Source organism: Sciurus vulgaris, assembly GCF_902686455.1.
Source record: "Sciurus vulgaris genome assembly, chromosome: 8".
Taxonomy (NCBI): domain Eukaryota; kingdom Metazoa; phylum Chordata; class Mammalia; order Rodentia; family Sciuridae; genus Sciurus; species Sciurus vulgaris.
The window spans coordinates 52,104,718-52,131,909 of NC_136468.1; the positions used below are offsets into that span (position 1 = coordinate 52,104,718).

The following is a 27,192-nucleotide window of genomic DNA, read 5'->3' on the forward strand; positions in this document are numbered from 1 at the left end:
ATAGCTTAATTTCAAAAGAGTACACTACTTACAACAGGCATTCTAGAAGCACTGTTATGCATTTATCCATTTTCTATAACTGCAATTCACAGCATTAAAATGTATAATGGCTGAGATTTGATACATTATTAGCAAGAGGCTTTGGTGTGATACATTGCTGCTGAACACAATTGCACTGCCCTGTTACTGTCACCCAGTAGATCTACCTAAAAATGCCCAGCAGCCATCTTCGCTCCTGAACATGGGAGACAGCATCCTAATCTTCCATGGCTTCAGCAAATCATCTTTCAATTCCTAATGGTGTGCTTTTTAAAATGAGTCATCTTTGAGCAACTTCTAGCAGCAAAAGTTCTACCATACTCATCAAACATTCTTAATGTGATAGCATACGTACAAATGTGGGTTTGTAAGTGCATGTTCCTAGATGAGGTGTTCGAACGATCCACACTTTTCTCAAACTAAAAGTCAGAATATTTCTTTTTCCATAAGACCTTTTCCTCCAGAGAATAAAGTACAATCACCTAGGAATTTGTTAAAGTCTAAAATGTACTATTCACAAATAACAATGACCATACCTACCAGAAAAGAAAGTAGAAAAACAATCTCCAGAGTAGGAATGAGATTAATAGGGGTGCGAGGGGATCTGTACATTCTAGAGGAGCTGTAGGCAAGACAGGACCTGAGTAATCCTGTAGTCTAACTGCATCATGTTACATAAAAGCCAAGAGGCTAGGCAGGCTGAGCTGCCCACGGCCATGATACAGGCTAGTGGCATTACCAAAGAGCTGGGATACCCAGGTCTCCCAATTTGATATTTAAAAAACGTTACTATGTCCTGCATGGTTTGCAAATATGAACTCATTTTCATACTCATAGCATAGCAATGCTATGGGGTAGGGTGCATGATTATCTCTATTTTATATAGGGAGAAACTGAGGTACAGAGACATTGGGTGACTTGTTCACGTTACACAGCTCATAAACAGCAGAGATGGATTTGAACCTAGGCTGTCTGGATCTAGCTTATGCTGTCAATATATCATGATGACTCTTTGGGTCTCCACTGGAAGAGACTTGAAGTTTTACCTGGAAGTGCACAAAGCCAGCAGCAGTGCAAATAGATTGAAGTTCCTTTAGCAGCAATAAAGACACCCATGCAAACTAAAGATTCTAGATATTCCCCACCCCAATCCCTTTTCCACCTGCTGTCAAAGTGCCTTATCCTTTCATGTCTAGAACAAACTCATCTTATGTTCATAGGAAATGCAAGACATGTGTCTTCTAAGTTCTAGTGACTATAAATATATTACTTAAGTGTCCGGTGCCTGTTTCTCCAGATCACAGATCAAGATCAGAGCAGTTCCTATGTCACAGAAGTGCTGTAAATGTACAATAAGGAAATGTGTCTCAAGAGCTGATAATAAATGCTCAAGGTCTGTCAGCCATTACTACTGTCACCATAACCATTACAAATAATAGTGTGTTTGAAAAACTAGCTGCCTTTGTACAATTAGGTATAGATGTACCTTGGAGACAAATGGTACACAGAAAGCAATATTATTCCACAAGAGTAAAACTTAATCTATACCAAATTACTCCTTTTGAAGAAACAGTTAAATGAATGACAACCACACACATATTGATGCTCCTCTACCCTGAGATGTAACTCTGGGACTGTAAAGCACTCATGGGAAGCACAGATTGGCATTCTGAGAGAGTGCAACTGTCCTTCTTTTTCACAGTAGAGATTATTAACTGAAGATACAAAGCTGGTTCCAGAGGCACACGCGTCAGTTTAATACATGTGTGTCCTTTCTTAATGATATCCATTGCAAACGCCATTGTCTCTTAGCTACAAAGGTGCCCTCCAATAGCGCTGCATCAAGGACAGGTATAAGTAAAGACAATTTCATCAGTTCTTACAACAACACTAGTTATTAGTAGTCAATTTATTGGTCTAACTTGAATATTTGGGGAGTAAAATATAACTTATATCTTAAATAATGGAAACCCAGTTTTTTCTTTCATCTATATATTAGCATAATAATTATTATTCCACAGTCATGAATCTGTCTTGAAGGAGTCCTATGATAATATTCTAAGGGGGGTTTTTAAGCAAGAGCAAAAAAATGAATTTGATTCACTTCTCTTAGTCAGGAGTAGCTGACAAGCCTAGAAGTCAGAAGATCTGGTAGGAAAGATTAGATAATTACCATTCAGCAAATAATCACTCCTGCCTTCCTTCCCACTTCATGAATGGGGTACACTTCTGCACCCCACTGAACAGTAGGTGTAAGTGGTATTGGCACAGCAGAGGTTTGAGGTTACCTATAGTGTTGGTTTTGCACCTGCCTTTCGTCACAGGAAGAGCATTCTTCCACAGCTGCCACTCTGAGGAGGATGAGAGATGTGGGGGGACATACCTGAACCCAACCAGCCTGCAGCTTGGGGCCAAGACCAGCTGAGACTGCCCACCACACAGGTGTGAACAATTAACCAACACTTACTGGTGAGTGGCCCAAACCTTGGGGTGATTCATTTCAGGAACCACCATGGTAGAGCAGACCGCTACATCCAGATTCTGGTCCAGTCCCACCAGGTGCCATTGGACAGGGATTTCCTCCTTGAGCTTCAGCTTCATCTATCTGGGCTGGCTACCTGCCCCGTCAGGAGAACCTCATGAGATAGCATCTGTGAATGCATTTGGTACACAATACCAAGATATATGATGCAAACTAACATCACCAACCAACTACACTTAAATTTTCTGCCATTATTAAGTGTTTCTGGGAATTTTCGAATGCTGAAAACCATGTGTCTTCTCAGATTCCTGAGCACCATGACATGCTCTATGCCTTCAATGTTTCCAGGGACTGAAGAGAGACAATCTTTCATCCTACCCTTTGTTCAACCACTTAGTCACAAACCTCTGATGGTGGTGTAGAATCACTGCTCAAGTAGGACAGCAGTATAAGTGAAGCAGCTTGTGAAGTCCCACTGCCTGCCTGGAGACAGTTTCCTACTCAAGGTATGCTTAAGAACTTGAAGACAGGATCAGGTGATTTTATCATTTTAGGTCAATCCCCTCCTCTCCCTCTTGACATCTTGATTATTAAAAAAAAAAAAAAAAAAAAAAAATTGGAAGTTGGCCTAAAAGCTCAGAGTGAGGAGTTATGAAGAGCTTTTTAAAATGCATAGACTTCTAGTTATACAACTTGTTGACACTCACTTGTGAGCATGATAAATATAAAACATCAAGTTACAAATTATAGATAGTAATTAAAAGTGTCCAGCTATTTTATGATAATGCCATTGGCATATGACAACTTGATCAAATGTTCTATTTTAAAGGAGCAAGCAATTCTTTTAGTACTATGACAATTATCCATATTTTCACTTAATTCTGATCTCAACTTTCAGGATAAAAGTTAATTTTTTTCTCAACTATGTCACCAAATCACACACATTGGGCAGTAGACAAGGATTTTAATGCTCTTGTGGCATGGGGTAGGGGTTGCTGAGAGACTGAGAAGTTTTTACTTGCTGATTAACATTCCATATCAACTTCGGTGGAATGAGGTGTGGATAACTCCCAAACTAAAAATTGAGAAATTCTAGAGAATATGAATAGTGAAATGATTTAGGATTTTTTTAAATCCTAAAATAATTCTATAATCAGAAAATTTTCCCCTTGCATGTAATCTTATTCCTTTTTTTTTTTTTTTTTTTTTCCTGGCATTTTCTAGACCTTCCGCTTGTCTCCATCTTTACTGACACCCTCTAGTGAAAATAAATGGGAAATTCTTCAAGCAGATGGAGAGAAAGCAGGTACAGACAGTCCCTGCTTTGCAATTAAAGGGCTTTCTATAGTTCATGTAGATGTCATCTGCCTATTGCAGAGGAACTGAATAACTTTTGCATTTTTGAGAGACTCACAAGACTTCTGGCTGCTTTATATTTGTTTTTATTCTGTATCACTGGCCATACCCATGTCAGCCACGGACATACAGGGAATCATTCCTGTGTCTGTGGCATCACTGCTCACTGTTGTGACCAGTTTCCCTCTGGACCAGTACAGGCTTATACAGGATCTCTCAATCCAGGAGCACAGGTGGAAATGTCCAATCAAGAGGAGTTTGCACTGGAGATGAAACTTCTTTCCAGCTCTAAAACAGGTCTGTGACATTTTGAAACCAGTAATATCCTTTTGAAAACATAAAATATCAATTTCCTCCCCTGCTTAAAACTCTGCAGTGATTCCTCTCACACTTTAAATAAAATCCCAACTCCTCTCTTTGGCCTTCCGAGGATCTGTCCCTCTAGACCGTCTCTCGCTGCTTTGGCTGTGGTCACACTTCTCCAGCCACACTTGTAACTTGCAATTTGTCTATTATGGGTCCCCCTCTGGCATGTGAGGTTAGTAGGGTGCTGGCTGCCTGCTTTGTTCACGACTGTATCTTCACACCTGAGATACTGCCAGGTATCCAGCAAGTGCTTAGTAACTGGATGTAATGCACGGTTACTGCTGAATGAACAGACTCTCAACTTCAGATTTGCTCTCCAGTTTGCAGCCCCAGCAACCTCCCAGTATGACTGCCACCATTAGAAAGTAAAGGCAGTCTACCCTTCCTGTCAGGTTTGCACAGTTTATCTCCTCTGCTCTCTAAAGTTCACAGAGCTCACAAATGTACTAATTAGTTGGCTTTTCACTATGTGACTGGAGTGGCATTTATTTGTGAAAGGAGAAACAACAAAGTTGACTTAGGCGGTGACTGAGGGGCAGAGAGAGCTCTAAGTGTCCTAAATCTTGTGTCAAACAGGCTCTCAGGTCTTTAAGCAAAAATAAAATTAATTAATTAATTAAAAATCTGAGATAAGAACAAGGTATCTGCATAATGATTATTTAAACTAATTCCATTTCTTGCAATTATCAGTTATTTCCTTATATACTTAGACCTAACCTATTATCATTATAGTTGCTATTAATAAAATGAAAGATGAAAAATTTCTGAGGTAACATATAAAAAGAAGTGGGAGAAAAGACCCCAGGCAGAGAACACATATTTTTATTTTTATTTATTTAGAGAACTGAGGAGTGCTTTATCACTGTGCTACATCCCCAACCCTTTCCACGCTTTAATTTTGAGACAGGGTGTTGCTGAGTTGCCCAGGCTGTCCTTGAGGACTGAGGAGAGTTCTGCCTAGACCAGAGACAGAGACAGAGATGATGCGCAGCCCCGCAGTGCTTGGAGCGAGTGTGCATCCTGAGCAGCTCTTTCTTTACTTTTTTCTCTCTTTTTTTAAATTTTGAGACAGGGTCTCGCTAAGTCATTGAGGGTCTCACTAAGTTCCTGAGGCTGGCCTTGAACTTGTGATCCTCCTGCCTCAGCTTCCCCAATGGCTGGCGATATAGGCATGCACCACCATGCTGGGCAGGACACATGTTTTTGTGATAAAAATATAATTTTGTAGTTACATGTCCCTAACAGTTTAGGAGTACTTTTACACCAATTGCGTTAACTGGTTCAAACCTTCTTGAAAATAGGTAGAGTATAAATAAATGACAAATAATGAAGGAAGTATAAAAATGGGTTATTTTATGGGTCTGTGAGCTGGAGAGAGCCAACTCAGTCCTTTTGGAGGGGCAAGAAAGGTACCTCTGTGCACAAAACAGGTGCCCCCTCTCTGCAGGTGTGGTCTGTACAGGGCAACAAGGTCACATAAAGGTGCCATCTTCTCTGGTCTTCCTCTATGGAGTATCCCACTGCAACAATTTCTGCGGTTTCCACAGCTTTTCTGTCACCTTCTGAAAGACCCTGGAAAAGCCTAGAGTGTGAATAGATGCTGAGGGTTCAAACCTCCTGGGGTGCAGGAAGGATAAGAGTGGCATTTCCTGACATGGGTGCTGAGGCTGCAAAGTGGGACTAAACATCCAAGGAAGGCACTTCCGACTTGAGAGTTTATTGGAAGCACAGGTCTAAATGGCTTACATGTCACTAACTCGCCCATGCTTACTAGGTGAAGGGTGGGCTAAGAGATCTACATGACGGCATACATCTTTTAGAAAGCCACAAGGTAGAGCTGAGGAAAGCCTGACAATTCTCTCTCCTGGCTCCAGTTTGCAAGCATGGAAGCTCTCTTAAGGAGAGGTGGAGCATCAGTGAGAACAGCAGGCTTAGGACTGAAAGACCCGGGTTTAAGTTTTCGCTCTGCTTTGTGCTGGAAGGGCGAACGAAGCCTCGGGCAAGCCACAGAAGCTCCTTGAGCCTAAGCTCCCCAGGTTCTTCATCGGTAAAATGGGATGATGATTCTAGAATAATAACATTATAATAACTCAGTTATTCTGAATATCAGATGAGATAATATATTAAAAATCTTGTGAGTAATGAGATACGACATAAAAGAAAAGATGCTGTCACCATGGTATTCTCTTGCTGAAATCATTCACTTCCTCCTTCTGGAATTAAAAGCCTGAATCTATTAGGTTTGAGGTCTCCATGGCAGAACTTAAAAAGTGTTTTAGTCAGTTTTTTCAGTGATGTGACTGGAAGACCTAACAAGAACAATTAAAGGAGGAAAAGGACCTCACAGTTTCAGAGGTCTCAGTCCATAGATGGCCAATTTCATTGCTTTGGGTTCAAGGTGAGGCAGAACATCATGGTGAAAGCGTGTAGAGTAGGAAAGCAGTTAAGGACAGGGTACCAGCAAGCAGAGAGCTTCACTCACTATGGACAAAATATACACCTCAAAGGCACACCCCCATGGACCTACCTGCCTACAGTTACCACCCAATTAATCCCTGTTAGGGATTAATGCACTGATTTAGGTTACAACCCTCATAACCCAATCACTCCACTTCTAAACTTTCTCACATTATCTCACACATGAGTTTTTAGGGGACACCTCATATCTAAACCATAACAAAAAGTTTTACACTTCATTATAAAGCCTGAGTACAACTAAGTCCATATATCAATGCTGCCTTCAAGGTCACCACATCTGCAGGCTTAGTTTTGGGCATCCAATGGCAGTGTGTAAAATACTGCCGTTCCTCACTCTGCCCCCAGTGGTAAGTTCTTCTGTGTGCACCTTACTTCATTCATGGTAAGACATTCCATCTTCATCAAAGCTTCTTCTACCAGACAGTCTCTTGCACTGGATAACTAACTTTCCCTTAGAAATAATACAATCACTTTGGAGATGCTGTTCCCATGACTGTTTTTGGAAAATTGAACTATTTCATTCTAAATTTCATTACTTTTAATAGTTTCTAGTCTGCCAGCATTTTTTCCTCTCTGAATTTTATAGTGTCTTCTTTTTTATCTCCTGAATAATAACTTGTCAGTAAGTCATTGCTGAATGCCCTTTTTGTTGAAAATATTTAAAAGGTGACTAAAGTACCATTTCTGGAGTCTACATGTTGTGTTGATACAAAACCACCTTATACAACGTGTTGTTTGAGGTTCTGTGCACATATTTTACCAAATACAGAGATCAAATCCTCTCTACTTTTCTGAATTCTTAAAAATAGACCAACCAATTGTCAGTGGACTATTCTTTAGAAGGTGATTAGTAAGAAATGGTGATCCGCATCAAGGAGAACAACATTCTGAGATGTACATGAACTGGGATGCAGGGAGACCTGGGATCTACTTCCACCTCTGCCAATAACTTCAGGCAAGTTGCTTCACATCTCTGAACCTCAGGTTCCTAACTTTACAAGAAGGGAGCCAAACCAGATGCTCTTTGGGGCTTCATTCTGCTCCAACATCCATTTTGCTTAAGCAGTTGTGACTCCACTCACACTCTCCACTCAAGCATCATCAGGGTTCTTCCTGACAGGGGAAGTTCCCAAGCCCTCACAGAATTCTCCATCAGTCATGCTGATCCCACCAAACTACAGAATAAGTGTCTGTGCGTGTTCTGCTCTGACCTGGGGTTGCCACCATTCTGCAAACTCAAACTATCCCTCAAATATGTATGCAAGATGTTTTCTTTTTTAAAAAGTCAACGTATGTATGTATTGTAACAAAAAACAAAACAAAACAAAACAAAACAAAAAAAAAACCGCCAAGCATCACTTACCCTGGGCCTTAGAGTCATGTAACCTGTCTATATGTACATATAGGTATAATATAAATATGCAATTGTGCATACATATATACTTCCATGTAAACACATATACACAGGCATGCATACATGCATATACATAAAGCAGTGTGGCTGGTGGTTGCCAAATTGCTCCAGGAATAAGCTGAGGTTAATGAACTTTGTGTTAGCCTAAATGGAAGCAAAGCAGAGGATGTATACAGGCTGAGTCTAAAGAATAAATTGTTCTTTTACTACTTTAACAATTATTTTTCAAACAACTCTTCAATTTCACTGTGTTTTCCAAGAGGAAACATGCTAACCTCTGAGCTACAATGGGAGAGCTGGAAAGGCCTTCATTGTAGTCATGGTGCATTCACCTTCTCTCTCCTAGACTCTAGTCACAGCCTCCCAACTCTCCTGCGTCTGCCTCGACCGCAGTTCTCGGCGCAACAGTCAGGCTAACCTCACTGCTGCTCCTTGTTCACCATCTTCCAGAGCTCTCCAACACTCAGAGTGAGTGGATGGTGAAGGACTCAGAGCAGCCTCAAGGGGTCTGTGACCTGCTCCCAGCCCCTGCTGCCTGTGGCTTCATTTGCAACTGTCTCCTGCCCACTTTAGGGCGTCTGCACTTGCTGTTCTCTGCCTGAAGAGTTCTTCCCTTAAACATCTTCACCACTCTCTCTCATATCTTTCAGTCAAATGTCACCTTTCCAGAGAGACCTTCCCTGATTACCCTATTTACAATTGCAAGTCAGCCCTTTCCCGGCACCTGCTGAACATGTTTCTTGCTCAGATTTTCCACAGTACTCGCCATCACCGAATAGAGCATGCATTTCACTGACCGTGTGTCTCTCCTGATAGGGATCTTTTGTGTTTTGCTCAATGCAACATTCCCAGCCCCCAAGCTGTGAAAGTCAATAAATATTGTTGAATCAATAAGTGAGTTCAACTCATTCTATGGAAATTAATCATAAAAACAAGTTAGTTAAAAAAATAATACATGCACTATTCTATAAGTACTATGGAATATTTTTTTTTTCTTGATCCAAAATGTATTTGGTTAAATAGGTTGAGGAAGAGAGTGAGGACAGCACACTTAAAAGTTAGAAAAGTTTGTGTTTTTTTTTTTTTTTTTTTTTTTAAATCTCAGAAAAGTAATAGCTTTTCAAAAATAAAGGGAGAACTTCTCTAAAATATAAGGAACTCCTGGAAATTGATAAGAAAATGACACATAACTTGCAATTGTAAACTGGGAAAAAGATAAAAAGTTGACAGGAAAGGAAATGCAAGTGATCCTCAGGCATGTGAAGAGACCAAGCCCATCAACAAAGAGCATGCAAGCTAAAATGAAGCTGAGACGCCTTTAGTCATTTAACTGCGTTGACCACACACTGTAAAGGGCAGAGAAGACACTGTGGAGAAGCAGCATTCTGCTAACAGAGGCAAGGGGTGCCCCTCTTCAGCAGAAGTGTTTAAAGTTGTAAGTTTATGCCTATTGGCCTTTTAACCCCTATTCCTCCTAACTCACATACTTGCAATGTATATGTATATGCATAAGTCATTAACCGCATTAAAATTTCTAATAGCAAAACACTGGAGACACCCAAATGTCCGTAATTAGGAAACAGGTTAAATCTGTACAACAGAAAACCAAGCAGCTCTAAGAGACAAGAGGGAAACCACGTCTGCCTCTTCTATGCAGTGACATGAGAAGACATACAAGATGCATTAATGAGAAAAACAAGATGCAGGATTGTGCTTAACATGGGAAAATATGTATGTGTGGGTATATATATTTGTAATTTCTTACATTTGCATAAAGGAAAGAAACATAAGAAATAAATACCCGGGGGGAGGGGCCTTTGTGGGGGATGGTCTGGACAGTGGGCAGACGGAGGGCAGGGTTGGAAAAGTCTTTTCTCTATGTTCCTTTTCGCATTGTTCGAATTTTCAAACCACTTAAATTTATTATCTATTATAAAATAAAGTATGTTTTCATAGCTCAAATTTTGTATTCCTTTCAGACTTTTTAAGGTGCTCTTGGGAATGAGGAGGTGGTGGGGGTTGGCAAAGGTAAGCCTTAGCACCGATAGTCTCTTTCAGGAATGTGTATTTTCTTCCCCTGCGTATGAAGTCGGTGACGTCAAGACCGAGACTCTCCTGATGGTCTGGCTAAACTCTCCTGATGGTCTGGCTAACAGCTGCATGGAGGACCTCATAGATCTGCTGCTTTGGGCTATTTGTAAACTTGTTTCCACCTGACTCCTGTCAAAGCAACTCAGGAAGCACTTAGTACTCTGCTTCAAGCTGTGCTTGGTATGTGGTCCCTGCTCAGCAGCACCCATGCCTCCTGCCATCCAAGTGAGGTGCCCTTCGGACTGCTGCTGACTGGTGTGTGTTTTGTGTCTGGTGAGTGCCCACACATCACCCTAAACATGTGTATTCTAATTGATATATGTTGACCAAAGGAATCACATAAATAATATGTTTTAAACATTCAGTATAATTCAGAGCAACAGCGATTTTTTGATGCCAAATATGTACTGTGCACAGTCCTAATCTCATGAGACTCACAATCTGTTAGCTTAATTTGCACTACATCACACAGTACTTTCCAGAACATATTTAATAAATGCTCATGTATGCTGTTGATGGAGATTAACTTCTATTCACACCACAACAGACAAAGTACTCCAGGTTTTTTTTCCAGATACTTGGCAGGCCAAATGATGATCTTGATTTTTTTCCTTTCTGCAGCTAACTTTATTCTTTTAAAAAGTTTTTAAATTTTAGGTTTACTGTATTTTGCAGGGCTGGGAACTGAACTCAGGATTGGACAATGCTCTACCACTGAGCTTTAGTCCAGTCCCTCAAATTCTCCTATTTTATTTCCTTAGGACTAAATTTTAAATTCTAATGGGAAGCAAACCTTCTCTAAGAGGCTGCAATTGGAACATTTATAAAGAGTGTTCTTCACTTAGACTCCACCAGGAGCAAGAAGATTTGTTTGAGGATGCTTCTTTGCTTGGTTACGAAAAAAAAAAAATCCATATTAAATTGTTAAATTGCTAAAGTCTTTCAGAACATAGAAGTCATTTAAAAGTTTCAGAATAAGTACAAAGAGTCTTTGGGGCTGCTGAAGAAGATAAAAGAATCCTCAGCACACTGTACACTTTCAGAAGAAAAATATTAAGAATAAAAATAGTTTCCCATCTCAGTCGTTCTTTAGAATTGATAATTTATTCCTGATCGTCCCCAAAAGAGGGGAAGAGTAGAAAAAGAATATACTTAGCTCTCCTAACAGAAATTATTCATAGCTTTTTTCTCTCATAGGATAATGGACTATTAGATCTTCTATAAAATCTCTTTTTAGTAATTTTATGGTAGGTCTGCATTTCATAAACCATGTTTTGTAATTGAGAAAAGACAATAAGAGAATCACTCTATAATAATTCACTTTCTTGATTTTATTAAATTTTCAGTTCCAAATCTTTCATCTCTCGTATTAAAATTAAGCAGACTGAGATTTTCTTGTAATTATTAAAATTGAAAGTTTCATGACTGCCACCTACTGGTGATGGAAAAAGTGACAACTTACTTTTAAAGTTCGGCTCTTTCAGATTTCTAAGTTTAGGGATTTAAATATTTTGCATTCAAATGTATCCAGTGCTGAAGAATGGGGCACTCAGAACATTTTATGTATTTAAACTACAATCGATTGACCATATATTATTAGTTTTGTTAAATCAAATTGTGATGTTTCCTTTTTATGACTTAATACTTTTCCTGGCGTTATTAAAAGAAGTGACACAGATGAGTTGTAGAACTCCAATTTGAATTTTGTTTTTATAGACATGGATACTGGTCTAATTTACAATGAAAAGAATGATCACTGCAAGACCATTCAGTCAACCCAAAGTTCACATGGTGAAAATCTCTCATATTTGTCCCTATTTTTACAAATACTTATGAAATCAAAAGGAAACTTCAATAATGCAGAAAATACAGACAAAAGTAACCAGAAATTTTCAAAGCAGTATATTACTTGAGAGTGAACAATTTATATATTCACCCTTCGCACATAGGAAGCACTTAGTATTTGTAATTAATAAAACGTACCTGGCTTAAAATGTGGTAAAGAATGAACTCCAGGCCATGTGTCCTCATTTGGTGTTCCAAGAACCTAGCAGGAAATTAGGGAAACAGACTTATTATTTCCAAAGCACTCAAAATTCTCAAGTGTAGAAAACAGTACACTGTATATTATGAAACTGGATGTTTTTTCCATTATCATGTGCCAGGAATTTTATTTCAGAAAAAACAAACCCAGCTAAAGAGCCACACAAGATGAATCTCTGTGTTCTGACAAATGCAGTTGAATGTGACAAGTAAATTCATTATATTTTATCAAGCCCAAACGTAAGTACACAAAGGAATCCAATGATAAGATGTCATCTACATGGACCTGCATAAAGTATGTCTGTGGCCCTCATGATTCTTTCCTGAGCTTTTCCCCTTCACTCCAGAATCATGTCTCAACATTGATCAGTTTTAAGAACTCTATCATTTCTTCATTTTCATTCAAACATCATAACATTTCAAAGATGCAAGAGTGACAGCTCAGAGGGCTCAAATTCTCCCATTACAGTTAAAAAGTTAAAACTATATGATTTATGGTTTTCTCTTGCAAAAATGCTATTCTTCGTATACTTTCTCCTTGTTCTATCCCAACTTCCACTTTCCTTCCCCCTGTACATTCCTATCACCACAAGGTTGAACCTGGCAGAGGGAATTCAAGAACAATTCCAGTTCACGATGACTGGGTGCACTCCACCTGAATCTTCAATGCCACTCTCCATTGCTCTTACACTCCATGATCATGGCGAACCGCTGATTGAGAACAGTGGAGTTTAAGGGTTAGGAGCACAGATCCTGAAGACAGACACCGTGGGCTCAAATCCTTGCTCCCCTACGTCTAACCATGTAATCTGGGCAAGAAAGAATCTCACTGAGCTTCAATTTCCTCATATGGAAACTGGGATGGGGGTGATAACAGCACCCACCTCATCTGTGTGGCGAACACTATCAAGCATGCAGTGGGCTCTCTGTAAGTATTAGATATTATTCAAAGCATCTGCAGAAAATTGGGTCAGGTCAGGGAAGCAGTGGCCTTGTGGGAGAAGGCAGAATGCCCACTTTCCCCACAGTGGCTCACCACTTAAGAGTCAGTGCTGGATGCTGTTGTTCAAGCTCCAATGGACAAACACTGGAAAGGGCAAGAGATAAAGCTGGAGAATGGCAAAAGAGGAGGAGGAAGAGTAGCAAATGAGGCGTATTCTCTTTATTGCTCAGGGTTAGCAGTCATTACTAGGCAATCAGGCAACACAGAGCTCTGATTATTTGTGCATTGGTGGAGAGGGGTGGGCTGTGATGTCAAAGGGTGGCACACACAGTGAGCATAAGTCAAGGGCACATTCATGTATTTATGTTCTTCACTGAAACACCAAATTGCATGTGTGATAACACAATTCTTTGAAATAAAAATTGGTTAATTTTGTAAGCACTAATTAATGCTAACATTAATAGGGAGATTTACACAAACGAAGTCACATAATTGATGGGCAGGGTGGGGAGGGGTAAAGTGGGGGAAGGAAGAGTTTGTAAGACAGGAAAAGAGACAAAGGCACTGTCTGCCACATAAACAATTGTGATAACAGTGTTTCTGTAAAAGGCAGTTTCCTCTTTCTTTTCAATAACTCCAACCACCTTTTAGAGAGAAGGAGACAATCAAGCTTGCAGACAGGGCTTGCAGCTTATCTGGAGCCTTCCCTTTGTTCTTAGGTAGAGTACTGTATGAAGGGCAAAGGGGTTCATCAGCTCGAAACTTTACTAAGGGGAGGAAATTTTCAGCTAAATTTGTGACTCAAATGCAGCCAATCCATCTCATGAACTAGACCTTCTGAAATTTTATAAACAATGAAAAGTCCAGCCAGCTCATGAAAGTGCTCCCTGGTTCATAATGAAGTATGACTGCTACCTGGCTGCCCTGTTTCTGCAGTGTTTGTGTTAGCAAAACTTTTCCCTAGGCGTCATCCTCATCCACAACCAGTGTTCTGTCAAAATGGTTATCAATTATTATGGCTGTCTCATAAAAATGAGCAAGAAAGAGAAATACCCATATTTTTTTCAATTACAGATTGGGCTATTGAGATTCCAGACCCAATTGTTTCTCCTGCCAACAATTCTGGAGCATTTACACAGGAAATGCAAAGTGGGCAGAAAGTTGGCAAAGGAAAAGAAGAAGAATTAAAAATTAATTTTGCTTTCTGTAAAAGCCTTTTTGGAAAGGGCAGTTTGGATTAAAAGAATGATTAGCAATGATGGTTTACCAAAGCACTAGGGAAAGTGGTGTTGTCTCGGGTACCAGATTTTCATTTGAATTAACTGACTAATAAATTCCACTATTAGGACACTTTCAAGTTGGAAAAGAGTATTATCCAAAAGTAAAAAATAATCTTTTGCAAAACAGTAAGAAAGAAAATTGCATTTGTGCCATCAATATTAAAAACATGGTCATGACATCTGTAAACAGGTGGGTTTATGACATCTGAGGTCCCTGGTAGTCTTAAAAGGATATGCTATGATATGCTGAGAAGTCTTCTACATATTCATTTAGGCAGCTTCACCTTAAATCTGTGCATAATGACTGTGCACCTCCCTGTTCCTCACAGAAGATATGAGGCTGAGACTTAGGCCCCTTCTTGAGGTGATCCTGGTAGAGCGCCGCAGATGATCAGGGACAGGGACATGATGAGCTGCTTCCCGTAGAACAAGAGGTCTCTTGGAGCTGTGTGACAGTGAAGTGGGAGCCTAAAGGAGGCTGTGCTTAAGTCTCTCTGGGAGCAGGCAGTTTAGTAAGAGAGTGAACACCGAGTTACCAAGTACCAAAGGGGCAGCAGGGAAAGCACATTATCCTGGTTAGAACTGAAATACTTTCAGTTGCCCAAATTATCAGGCTGCCCCTGTCCGATCCCTTCTCCTAGTGATTTCCTCTTCCCAAATGCCCTGCCTCTGACTTGGCCATTTGAACTCCTGAGAGAATTTCTGTGTTCTCTGGTCCATATCACAACTTGCTTTTTGTGATCCCAGAGTGCTTTGTGCAGACTTCCATTTAGAGGACCTAGTCTTTGCATGGTATTGTTAGACCATTCATCTCTACTGCCAATCTCAGAGTAGAGACCACGATATTCATCTCTGGATACTGAGTGCCCACCACATGCCTGGCACAAGGATACACACTTAGTATATGTTGGGTGGCTGAGTGAATGAATGACTGAATGAATGAGTGGTGTGTTTGGGTAAGAGCATGAAAGAGCAGGCTGTGACTGGACTGCAGGCTGGGTTATCGCCTGAGGTCAAATACTGAGCTCAAAGAGGCTGCACTTTATCTCTGTTTCAGGTTTTATCAAACAGGAAGTCATTGAAGACTGTCAAATTCATCTTGAGAGTTGACAGGAGCAACTCAAGGCAGAGCCCAAGTCCCATGAGGAACACAATACCTTTTAGCCAAATGAAGAGATAAACCAATAAAGGAATAAGGACAGACAAGATATCAGAGGATGTCAGAAAAAGATACATATGTTTTTTAAACTTCTGTTCAAGTTGTGAGTGCATGTGCAGAATGAGTCATAAAGTAAAGCATATCTAATTATTTCAAAGTCAATTCTAATTTAAACAAGAAATTATTAGCTGAAATCAATTCAGGGGCTAGAGCAGATGCAGGGATGGAGGCCTGTTAAATGTGAGAAATGCCAGCAGGTCTAGACAGAGGGTGTAAACGGCATTTGGAAATATCCATATGGCTCTTGGGGAGCAATTTCAGAAAGAAAGAAATATTTGGAACTCTTCAGTATATATGGTTATAAAAAGCCAATGTTGAATACCAGCTATGAAATGGTCTCACTTTCCCGTTAACATGCACACAGCTTTCAGAAGGATGTTAAGAAAAACTGGATGAACACACCTTATTGGTGGAAGACTACACTCCTCACCCTAATAACATGACTTAATGACCACAGACTTGCTCTTCTTTGATATGCCCTTACAGGTGTGGCATAGATCCTGACCTCACATCAGCCTCCATGCTGGGCAAAGGAAGATGCTGAGGAAATGAGGCTTCTGCTTTACAAACAAAGAAAGAAACAAAACTTCTGGAGTTCTGCGTTCAAGAACTAGTGTTTGCCTGAAATACATACTTGTTCTTCAAAACTAGTTCTCACATTTGTCTAGTCTTTGCAGTTGCACAGGATGCAGGGCTGCTAAGATGAGCTCTTAGGCTTCCCCTCAAGAACACATGTGGCTTAGGTAGAACCAAGACTGTCAGCAATTCTTCCTGGCTCCAGGGGACAGAGAAGACTAACAGAGTCTAGCACAGGGGCATTCTGGCCTATGGAATGCAAACTTGCTCATGCAAGTGTGTACTAATAAAGTGGTATAGAAAGTGCTGGGTTCTGGATTTTATGAGCATAACTATAGCAGCACTGCTGGTTTTAAGATGGTTTTCCTGTGAACTCTAAGTGAATGGACAAGAACTGAATAAATGACATTTTTAAACCCAAACTGTAAAAGCCCAGGCATGGAATACCTCTCAAATGATGACTTCTTTATAGCGGTACACCTTTACATTCTAAATTATTCTGGGTCCTCAGTGAGAAGACCTACAGACACTTGTGCAGTGGCTCAGCAGAACTTGCTGGGATGTTGCACACCCCATCCTGGAATACCCGTAAAGCTCATGGAGGAGCCAGAGAGAAAGCTGACTTTCTAACTCTACCTGACCATGAACTCTCCACCCAGAATAATGGTGAGTGGAGATACCAAAGAGGCATCTGGAGCTATGGATTAGGACAAGCGGAAGGCAAGGTAGAAAGGTTAGGAGATCCAGTGGCCCTGGAGGTGGTGATGAGAATAAAGCTTTAAGAGGAGGACACTCTGTAGAAAAGGCAGAGGGTGAAAGGATGGAGTAAGTTAAGAGAAAGGGGAAAGAGGCGGGAAGACAAAGGAGGCCTAGGACAGAAGGAGATGCCCAAGACAGCCAAGTTCAGCACGGAAGTCCTTGGAAATGCCAATGACATGTTTGAATCAAATACTCATCGTGCATTTCTCAAGATTACTTTGTGATCAGGCACTGGATATCTCTACAAGAGCAAGAAGCAGTAGTCGTCTCTGGGAGGAGGAATGGGTGATGGAATCGGGATGGAAGGGCCCCTCACTGTTCACTGGATATATGGCTGTGCATTGAAAATGTTGTACCATACACGTTACTTCTTCATACATTTATTCTGTCTTCCCACCCATGTGATAAACAGAGACTACTGAGAGCCAAAGAGATGCCCAACCTTTTCCTAGGGTCAGAAGACAAGTGTTATAAAAAGTAAGCACCTCTTTGCAGCTGCTGAGTCTGGAGAGTCAAGAGAGAAACAAGGGTCAGATGCATGGGTGCTCAAGAGGAGCACAAGGAGAGCAGCACAGGCCAAGGGCGGCTCACAGAGAAGGCAGCCTTGAAACTGAGCCACGTAGATGGGTTTGTTCAGCAAATGAGCCGGTGGGGACTCCAGGCAGAAGAGAGGATGTGTGAAAGGACTCTGGCCCAGGGGAGTCCAACCAGGCAATTCAGTTCTGTTCTGGGCGCCCCCTTCTGGGAACTCATGGTTGTGGCTCATTTTTGGTGGCTTTTTTTTTTTTTTTTTTTTAATTTTAATCTTTTGTTTTTCACTACCATAGGTATACTGAAAGGGTCTAAGTATTCCTTTTTTTTTTTTTTCCCTTTAAATCTGGACTTTCTCAAGATCCAGATCCCTCCCCTCCAGGTTGTGCCAACTGGGAGTGAAGTGGTGGCAGGGGGCAGTTCCAGGTCCACAAGATGTGGATGATAAGCAAAGATAAAGGGCAGGAGTGACAAGGTCAGACTTGTGCTTCATGGAACCCTTGGAGACTGGCATGGAGGAGAAGCACTAGCAGCTGAGATCATAGCGAGGCCATGGTGGGGTGGGGCAGGTGCTCTCACCTGGGGGTCATGAGGTATACACCAGAAGCACCTTGGTACAGCTGAAGGAGTGGTGCTGGCTCCCTCTGTCAGGTGCCTCCTTTTTACAAAACATCTTATGCAAGGCTTTTTCACTCCCCAGAAATGGAACTCAGAGAGCATGAAAAAAAAAAAAATCAATGTGATATTATAGCCCATCACATGAAGAGGACCTAAAAGAAGTTCATGGAAAAAATGTGCACTGTAATAGGAAAAAGCTCCAATGGGCTGGCACCAGAGGGTAAAAGGAAATAGGGGGACACTTGTACCTGCACGTCAGGCTCCTTATTTTAGGCCACAACTACAAAAGATGACAAATTCAACTATGTTGCATTGGAGACTCAAATGTCATAGCAGCATCTCTGTTAGTGACAAGATTTTCTGAAGTTATGGATCAGCTGGTGTCTATGACTCATTTATATTAAAAATGAGTATCTTAAAACTGAGCAATCATGTTTTATACTTCTAAGTTCATCTGTATCTATATGTACGGTGTTTATTTTGTTATTGTATTTACATTTCAAACAAGGTGCTAGGTGATTCTAGAACTGGGTAACTACAACAAGGGTTTTACTAGCAGGAGACTCAGGTGAGACATTGATTTCTTCATTGGGCAGGACAGATCCAAACAGTACCCTAAGTCTAGTAGCATCATGGCTATTGCCACTAAAGGTCCACGGCACCTTTGATCAGTTTGAAAACCAAGAATAATCTCAATTACCAAAATGGCCCCATATTCTGTTTCCACTGAGAATTATTATCTTAAAAATACCTTTGGCTAGGTTCTAGCCCAGAACTGTTAAATCTGCTCTTTGTACAAAAGAGCAGCTGATTCTGACTCCAGTGTTAGAACCACCGGCCCAAAGCAGCTTTCCCTAGAGTGGAATGTGTACTCCTACACGGGAATTATTTCAGGATATGAACAGAGCATTACATGATGTTTACTCTCATAATGAGAAAGTTGTTCCCTTTTTGATTCTCTTTCAATTCTTTTGAGAACATCAAGAAGAAAAATCTCAGCGTGGTGCTTGCTCACATCCCTCCAAAGGAAAGCAGGCCTCAGGCTGAGAATTCTGGGTGGGTGAGAAGATCGAATTTAATAAACTTACTGATTTTCACTGATTTTATTTTTACTTTACTTTGTATTTATGCCAGTTCATAAAGTTTTCTACTCTCTGTAGTGATATGAACAAATAAATGGTATTACTTGAAATGAGTTGATGGAAAGAAAAATATTAAGTCATGAAAAGTATGATGCTACAGCAAGAAACTCATATGTGAAATAAGAAAGCCAGTCCAGGGATGCACAGTCTTGGAGGGAGAGAGAGGAGGCTGGCACACTGAGGACCACCAAGCAGACATGAGGAGGGTACTGGCTGACTTGTACTATTCTGGCCTGATTTGCTTTAATGCCAAGAAGGAACAGGACCTGTTGGATTCAGCCTCAGATTTAATGATGAAGTACAGGGGGCATCCCATGACTACCTCAGCGCCAGTCAGGATGATAGACCAGAGTGAAGACAGAATGGGATTTCCCAAAACATTCTTGAATGATTTCTTTGGGCTTGATATTTTTATAGATGCCTCCACCCTCCAACTACACTCTGTTATTTCCATTACCACTGTTCTGATTTTCATCTCCCTGTGTGGTCTTGAATCCTGCCGCCTTCCTCCTTCCTCCCTGCTGTGACCGTGCCATCACCATCTCCTAAACCCTGTGCTCTCCCAAGTCTGCTTGCCTCCCTTCTTGTCCTCTTTCAAGTCACATACACATATCCTGAGTGGTCTTTGCAAAATCAATCTGATCAAGTGCTACTCCATGAATCAAATCAGTGGCTTTTCACAGTTCTGGGATAAATCGCATCTCCTACATCTGCCCCTCAAGGTGCTGCCTGATTGGGCCTGCCAACCTGTCTTCCCCAGCTAGGTTAAGTGCCCCTTCCTTTTCTCCTCATTCTCTGCCCACTCTGGTCCTTCAGTGCCTCTATCTGTCATGCTGTCCCACCACATGCAGCCTTTACATGTGCAGTTCTAAGCCTGGACACCTGTGCCCTCTTCACCTAATTAGCTGCTAATTATTTTTTCAGTTCTGAGTTGAAACATCACTTTTGCAGGCCACGTCCCTACTATGACCCTGCATACTAGAACAGAGTCCCTGCAGGATGGGGACTTCTTGGTAATAACTGTCACAGTTGAAACTTTACCCATTTTTCCACTGAACTCAGTGGGATTTTTTTAAATCTTATTTTTATTTGCTTTCTTTATATTCCCTTTCCCTAAGTATGTGGCATAAGGTAGGCACTTAATATTTGTTGAATGGAACTGAAGGATTCTCATACATGACAGGTAACTGCAGGGGTCAGCTGACTTCAACCAACCTTTTTAAAAGTAGAGGCTAGGTCTCTTTAACGTAAAGATCTATGCGTTCTCTCCTACTGCAACTCTATTTTCCTAGAAAAGTACAGGGACGTAAATTCAAAATTTTCTAGGAGCCAGAAAGGCAGGTGACTAAGGGAAGGGGCTGGCTGTAGGGCCAGAGGAATGCAACTGGGAGAGCTGGGTGCAGTCCTGTCCCCAGATAGCAACTGCTCAGCTCCTGCCTATGGCTGACACGTGGAATGCAGGTCCAGCATGACCCTGGCTTTCATTTTACTCAAGGAACTGGCAGAGTCCTGGATGTCCTGTGAAATTACCCTAATCCAGTGGTCAAATTCACGTTTCTATGAGAAATTATCTAATCCAAATTTAAAACAAAATCCAAAGGAAAGGGATCAGACAAAACATGTTCATGTTCTGAATTCAGAGAAGAGCAGCCAGAGTGCACCCTCTGCTTCAGGGTAGGTTGATTTTAGCCATGTACTGACAAAATAAGCTACTACAGTTTATTGATACCACTTCCCGTCCCTGAGAAGACTTTGGTAGGGTTTCCGGGGATTAAATGCAGTGTGGCCAGGACCACTGACATGCTTCTAACCAATAGAATATAAGGAAGATGAGGAAATGTCATTGGTGTGATTATATTGTGTGAAATGTTAATTCCCATTGTGCTAAAAGATTCCCCCCTTGCTGATTTTGTGGAAGCAGACAGCTATGTTGGGAAGACTTCAAGGCAAGCTGCTGAAGCTGACCTCAGGCAATAGACAGCAAGAACCTGAGTCCCCCAGCAGCCTGCAAGAAGTTGAGTGCTTCCCACAACTACATGAGTTTGGAAGGCGTATCCCTTCTCTAGGAGCCCTCACATAAGATTGCAGCTGATTCCTTGATTGTAGCATTGGTTGTAAGAGCACGACACAGAGAAACTAGTTAGGTCATTCCTGGAGATTCCTGATCCATGGAAACTGCAAGATGATAAATGTGCATGAACTTGCTAAAATTTTGGTAATATTGTTACAAAGCAGTAAATAAGGAATACAGATTTAATCATTAAGTCATAACAATTTACTAGTCAGAGCACATGTGCATTGCTGTGCCAGTACCAGTGCTGCATGTGAAGAGAGACAAGAATTAATAGGGCAGTGTTCTGTGGAAGATACCCAGAAAGGCCAGTGGGTGGTGGGCCATGAGGCTGACTGGAAATGTTTATATTTGTTGAGAAAAAATGCCTTAGGATATCACTTCAAATAGATGAATTACTGCACTGTCAACTAGAGACAGACTTAATGCTGTGCTGAGTCACAGGAAAACAAGGACCAAGGGGGTAAGATATTAGTATACAAGGAAGAAAGGCATTCTAATGACAAAGGCTGTATAAAATGGAATGAATGTGCTTGTGAAGTTTAAGCCGAGTCATGGGTTGGGCTGTACCAGAGTCTGCATTTTAGAATGAAGATTCAATTCTACCTCCAGAGACACAATGGTCGTGTGCACTGAAGAATAATTCTGATAATAATTCTGATGTAATACTACAGCATACAGTTTGGGTGATATGATGAGGTCATGCACATAGGTTTACTTTTGTTTTAATTTGACTTCAATTCCAATTTATGGTACAGGCAAGGAGAAGTGAGTTGATAAGGAAAATAAATGAATTAGATGAGGGAAGGTAGAGAAAGAACACATGAAAGCTTTCCTTCCCTGTTTTCTTTTTTATGAAATATTTTTAGTTGTAAATGGACACAATACCTTTATTTAATTTATTTATTCATTTTATGCGGTGCTGAGAATCAAACCCAGTGCCTCACACTTGCTAGGCAAGTGCTCTGCCACTGAGCCACAACCCCAGAGACTCCTTCCCCATTTTCTATCCAGAGTAATGTTCAAGCTAATAACTTTGCAGGTAACTAAGTGACATAATTAGTGTTTTCTGACTTAATTTTTGACAATGGCTTGAAAGTTTTATGTGGGCTTAGAAAAACTGCTTTAAAGTGCTATGAGTCTAGGGATTCTGGGTTGTTTTGCAGAGCCCCAGAACCCAGTGACATAGTACAGCAATAAGCACTACCTGAGAAAGGCCAGCAGAGGGAGCCCCTGGACTGAGAAAGTGAAAAGTGGCTGGGGCTTCAGAAAGGGGTTTAAATATGGGTTTCTCAAGCTGAAGGTGCCGGATTGAAGGAGATGCTGTTTCCAAAATATTATACAGTGTTTTCAACACAGCCAAGGATTAGAGGAAGGAATCAAAATAAGTAAAGGACAGATTCTGTCATTGTGTTGAAAATAAGTTCAATTTACCAGCCAGAATAAAGGTCTGGCTTAGTGGTGTTGGCTACACATGGGAATTATCTAGTAATTTTTAAATACTCCTTAAAAAGAAAAAGGAAGCCAGGTGTGGTGGTGCGCCTGTAATTCCAGCAGCTCAGGAGGCTGAGGCAGGATGATTGAGAGTTCAAAGCTAGCCTCAGTCAAGACGAAGCGCTAAGCAACTCAGTGAGACCCTGTCTCTAAATAAAATACAAAATAGGGCTGGGGATGTGAATCAGTGGTTGAGTGCCCTTGAGTTCAATCCATGGTACCCCGCACCAAAAAACAAGAGAAAAAGGAAAAAACAGAACCACCCCCAAAGTTTCTGCTTTAATTAGCCTTAGAAGCCACTGAAATATGTGGAATTTCCAAGTCTCCCCAGTGATTCCAATGTTACTCTGGGTTAGGACCACTGACTGGCCCAGTGGTGATCTCTCAGAGGCTGTTGTTTATGTGGCTTATGGAGTTATCATTATTATTATTGTTTTTTTCTTCCAGTTTCTGGTCTGGATTTGGAAGGCCATAAAAGATCCATAGTTGATGAATGAACAAAAAAGAAGCAGGTGGCTGTTAGAGAGATTAGAAGGGAATCAAAAAGTTACTTTAAAATAATTCACTGGGGCCTGGTGGTACACATCTGTAATTCCAGATGCTCAGGTGGCTGAGGCAGGAGGATTGCAAGTTCAAAGCCAGCCTCGGCAACTTAGCAAGACCCTGTCTCACAATAAAAAAATAAAAAGGGCTGGAAATATAGCTCAGTGGTGAAGTGCCCCTGGGTTCAATCCCTGGTACCAAAAAAAAAAAAAAAAAAGGAAGATAATATTCTTAGTTTATGCTAACTGGAAAACTCTGAAGTAGAAGCAGCTCACTTAAAATGTTTTTCTCCAACTAAATTTTCATTCTTTTTGCTCTCTTTTCTTTTAAGGTTTCTATTCCCTGTCTCCCTAAACTCTGATTCCCTCATCAATTTCACTCTCATCTCAATGACTTTTCTTTTCAGACTGAGTGAAGTTATTGTGACAGGGTCTCAGACTGTCAGTCCCTAGCTGTGCGCTGTGGGAGCTACAGCCATGAGATGTACAAGTGCTCAGCAGCCTGAGGGTGGAGGCTGCAGAGGCTGGAGGGGGCGATGCTGCCAAGAAAAGACAGCAGAACCAGCCCTGATGCCTGAACAGCACCACCAAACAGAAAAATAGGACCAGGGAGAGGGACCTGAGGCAGGAGCACTCAGTGCCAGAGCCCTGTTACCCAAAGCTTGGTCCCTCGACTAGCAGGGTCAGCATCACCCATGAGGCTCCCAAGCTTCTGGATCTGAAGCTACAGGGCAGCAAGAGCCCCAGGTGATTCACAGCCCAATGAAGCATGACTTGCAAGATTCAGTTAACTGGACGTTTCTTGACCTAAAAAGCACAAATGGAGGAGAGGAAGTCACCAGGTCCACCTTCATTTAAGGACCTATGTAAAATGACTGGTTAAAATAGTATCTGGAAGGAGGCCCTGGGGACCAGCTCAGCCCAGTGGTGTGGCACCTCAGATCAGGAGTTGCCTCAAGTGATAGCTGCAGAGACTGGCTCTGTAGATCAGAGCTCACCATGCCTGGTCCTCTCTGCGTATTTGGACAGCCTGTGTGTCTTCTCTAGAGCAAGAAGCTCCAAATTATTTCTGGAAATGATAGCATACAAATAATAAAGAAAGAAAGCATCATCCTCTAACGCTCCTTTCTTCAACTTCAAAGTGGAAGCCAATTAAATATTTTGACACAACATGTGCCGTGTATGACATGTAAACATACCCACGCTGGTCACCTGGTTTTTTATGAAGGTAGCTGTCTTAGTAATCTTTGTGTACTGAATATAAAGAGACACTAAAGTATGTAAGTATAATTTTGCCCTCAAAAATGTCATACTTAAAATTAAGTATGATGAAGCTATCAAACTTTTTAATGACACTATGAAACCTTGACCTCCTCAAGTCAGATGCTAAAAATTATATTCAAAAACATGTTCTGTGAATGTATGAGCTTCCTGTGACTGCTGTAGCAACACAAACTTGTTACCTTAAAACAAGAGAAATTCATTCTCCCACAGTTCATGTGTCAGAAGTCCAAAACTGCTTTTAATGTGCTGAATTCGAGATGTCAGCAGGGCCTTGCTCCCCTGCTGTATTGATTATGGAATTCCTTCATGTGGGGCCACAGAACTCCAATCTCTACCTCGTTTTTCACAATACCTTCTCTTCTGTGTCAAATCTCTATCTACCTGTCTTCTAAGGACACTGATGACCAAATTCATGGCCTTCCTGGACACTCAAGGATAATCTCCCCATCTCAAGATCCTTAACTTCATTCCATTTGCAAACACCCATTTTCCAAACAAGGTAAAATAAAGTTCCATGTATTAGAATCCAATATCTTTGGGCATCCAATATTTATCCTATGAAGTAAATCATCATGTATAAGAAGTTATATACAAATGATACTCAAAATGGGTAATTTATACATCTAAAACACATGAAGCAAACAGAAAAGTCCATGGAAACATGTCTCCTTGCAGCAACAACTTCACATAAACTACTTTACTGTTTGCAATTTTATACCTATTATATCATGAGTTGTGCCTCATCCCTAAGAAATAGGACAATAACAGCAAGTGCAAAGAGGGAACCCTGCTTAAGTCCCCTAGAAGAGAGGAACAGAACCAGAATACTCTGGGGTTTATAATCCCTCATCCCGTGCCCCTCCCACATCGGCACACAGACATATCTGTGAGCCATCATTATTAGGACTTTAATTCATCTCTGTTGGCTTGCACAGTGGCTTATGTATGCAAGAACAGCACTCAGACGAAGCTGACTGGTCAGCAGGCATCCTCACTAGCTAAGTGACTCTCTGCCTCCCAGCAGGTGTGTTTCTGCTGACCTCTTGGACATCCCTTGTTTGGTTTCAAAGTCAAGTAGTGACATTGCCATATGGACAACTACTGGGAAAACTAAGTATAATTCTTATTTGACCCTGGAAAATTTAACAGAATCTGAAACCAAAGAGCAAAGAATGTTTTTCTTCTTTTTTCCCCCTTCTTTGGGCCTGGTGCGAAATTCTGTTTTAATTAGCATCCATGAGTTCACCAACCCAGATAAGGGCTAGGTTATCTGAGGACTCACATTCAATCTTATCCCTCCCCCTCTCGAAGGAAGCGCCATCTTGATTTACTTTTATTATTCTTGGCCTTTTCTTTTTATATAACTTTATGGTCCTTATGAAGATTATCCAGTGTTTTATATTAATTATAAAATAATTTGTTAATTATATATTTAAACATGATTATTCTATCAAATATATCACTTTAAAGTTTATGTACAAGATAAAAATTATTTTAAATTTTATGTATAGGATATAATACTTTCATGAATCTTTTAGGATTTTTAAAAATTTAACATTATAATTGCTAAGATTCATTCAAACTCCTGTGCAACTGTTATGTGAATGGAAAAGTTCATCTGCTCTCCTAGTAATGGACATTTGTATTTATAGCTTTCTGCCCATGTTACAAGAAGGAAAAAAAAATGGCAATTTGAGAGCTCAGCAGTGTTCTTATTAACACTTTACCATGATACAATTCCACAGTGTAAACATAAAATGCTGGTGCCGAAAATGGAGTTGTATTCCAACAGTTTGAGAGTTGTGTAAGACACATGATATAGTAAAAAACAAAGTTTAAAAAAACAAACAAAAAAAAAACAATTCTCTACTCAGTAATGAGTCTCCTGGCTGAGGGGCAAAAGTCCATTTAATTTATAGTAAACCAAAAAGAATAACAGAGACAAACCACCCTGGCATTTCTAATAAAATGCACCTACCATGGATATCAGAACTCCCCTCTGATGAAGGCAGCCCAGGAAGCAGGACAGGGTTCCTGACCTCTCTTCCCCACGCTGTGGCCTGGGGCAGCAACTCCAGCCAGAGGAGGAAAAACGGACTGGCCTTCCAGGTTGGAGATGCTAGGATGGAGACTCTGAGGCCAAGACCAAAAGCGGAGCTGTGACTTAGGAGGAGCAAGCACTTAGTGAAAGGGTAAGGGGTGGTCAAAAGTGAATAGTTTAGCACCCGGTCACGGGGGAGCAACAGCAAGGTAGGGCCAGGAAGCTGCCTGCAGGTGTTTCCATCAGGTGACAGGCTTGGGTTTTCTTTCTCTTGTTCAACTTTCTTTACTTCTTCTTTTATAGAGGCATCTATTGCACGTGGGATGGGATCTTTGAAAGGCAGGATATGGTTGCTCTTGGTAGAGGTGGAGAGTAAGGAAGAGGGTGTTCCTCCCCAGTGCTGTGTGTCTGCAGTGGAGAGGG

At 41.0% G+C, this 27,192-nt stretch overlaps 1 protein-coding gene across 7 annotated transcripts in view; it reads right to left on the reverse strand.

Moving 5' to 3' along the window:
- CDK14 (cyclin dependent kinase 14) overlaps nucleotides 1–27,192 on the reverse strand; it is a 603,169-nt gene that overhangs the window by 133,403 nt on the left and 442,574 nt on the right. For all 7 annotated transcript variants that reach the window (XM_079152093.1, XM_079152094.1, XM_079152096.1 and 4 more), the window contains one exon: nucleotides 12,210–12,273. In XM_079152093.1, the coding sequence (XP_079008219.1) occupies nucleotides 12,210–12,273 (64 nt within the window). The remainder of the gene's footprint in view (nucleotides 1–12,209; nucleotides 12,274–27,192) is intronic.